The sequence below is a fragment of the Leucopleurus acutus genome (assembly GCF_964270905.1).
Source record: "Leucopleurus acutus genome assembly, chromosome: 5".
In the NCBI taxonomy this organism is placed as follows: Eukaryota; Metazoa; Chordata; class Mammalia; order Artiodactyla; family Delphinidae; genus Leucopleurus; species Leucopleurus acutus.
Genome location: NC_139147.1, coordinates 13,951,006 through 13,952,557, shown reverse-complemented (window position 1 = coordinate 13,952,557; position 1,552 = coordinate 13,951,006). Strand labels below are relative to the sequence as shown.

Genomic DNA, 1,552 nt, shown 5'->3' with positions numbered 1-1,552 from the left:
AAAATCAGACCTAATCAGCAAAGAATGATTCACAGATAGCAAAAATTCTTGCAGATAAAGAACTCTCCTGAGACGTACATTTGCAATGCCAAGTAATTAAGGTTTATTGAGAAATACAGAGCGAAACAAGTTCCCTTTTTCCGAGGCACAAAAACAAGCCAGAAGACAAAGCAGCTAGGTCAAAACATGTCAAAGCCATTAGAGACTGGGGCATGGGTGGTAAGTTTCTGGAAACATCCAGAGGTATACGTGCCACCAGTGATCAAACCCTTAAAACAAGATTGGTGCTGGCCAGAAAAATGGTAGATTGCCAAAGTCAGCTTATTCAAGCCTGGCAGCCAGCAATCAGACAGTTAGAACAGGGGGTCAGCAATGAAGAGCTATTCAGGGACAGGCAGCTTGTTGGAAGATCCTGGAAACACAGCTGGCAGGTCATGGAGTCTTGATTCGTTCACGGGCCCCTGCAAACTCAGCAAAGTCTTCGGCAGCTGGACACACAGGACTGCTGGTACATCCTGGAGACCCCGCAGGCTGGTTGGCAGATGGTGGAGACTCCTCCCACCGGCTGGCAGACAGTGGAGACACTTTTCACTGGTTGGCACACAGTAGGAATGCCGCCCAGGGGCTGACAGCCACTGGAGACAAAGGTGAGCGGCCGGCTGCAGGGAGTTGAGCAAGGATTGGAGACACAAGTGGTCTTCCGAGAGCAGGTCACCTGGACAGGGCTGGAGACACAAGGAGTTGGCTGGTAGCAAGTTGGCTGGCAAGCAGTGGGCTCACAGCAGGTCTTCTGACAGTGGTCCAGGAGCCAGGAGCCAGTTTGGAAGGAGCTGGGCAAATAGATGCCACTCAGGCAGTCGACATCCGGGGTAGAAACTGTGGCAACTGGGGCCACTGGCACAGTGTATTGTCCTCCAATCAGCCTGGAAGAGCGTTTCTTTGTGGAGCAGTTGTAGGACATGGTGCCGGACGGAGAGATGTGAGTAACTTGCAGAAACTGGCTCCTGAACTGTAAATGGCATTTCAGGCTCCCGAGCTTTTATATATCCTTGCTGGTGGGTGGGGCTCCCACCCTGGTCTTCCTGGCTTCCTTGGCTCACACTGGCTTGTCTTAGAACATCTTGTGACTCTTCAGGTTAATTGTCTCTTGAGAAGCCTTCATCCTCATAAAGAAAGTTTAGTAGTTTGGTAACTAAATCATAGGCTTCTGGACTGTACTTAGTCCCAGGATTAAGAAGGTTGGTTGACAGCTTCAAAGTTATTGGTCATCCCAGCCCACACTTCATCCTTCATTCATTTTGCTTGGATACAATGAGTGTCCATCTGACAGTAACAACAAACATGCCACCATTCCACCATGACACTCTCTCCCTTCTGACTGGGACTAATTACACACCCACACGGAGTTTGGGTTGTTGTTGATACTTAATGTTTTAGGCATAACTTAATCAGTCACCCTCCCATAGCTAACGGAGATTCTAATGAACAAGGAACATTCTTGAATATGCTTCAAAATGACAATGACAACACCTGTCAGGAAAAAGGACACAAA

The 1,552-nt window shown here is 48.5% G+C and overlaps 1 protein-coding gene across 1 annotated transcript; it reads right to left on the bottom strand.

Moving 5' to 3' along the window:
* Positions 1-469: 469 nt before the first annotated feature.
* Positions 470-961, bottom strand: KRTAP11-1 (keratin associated protein 11-1; the record flags this gene model as incomplete). Its single annotated transcript, XM_082839080.1, has 1 exon — positions 470-961. The coding sequence occupies one exon, from the start codon at positions 959-961 to the stop codon at positions 470-472; it is 492 nt and encodes a 163-aa protein (XP_082695206.1).
* Between the last annotated feature and the right edge of the window lie 591 nt (positions 962-1,552).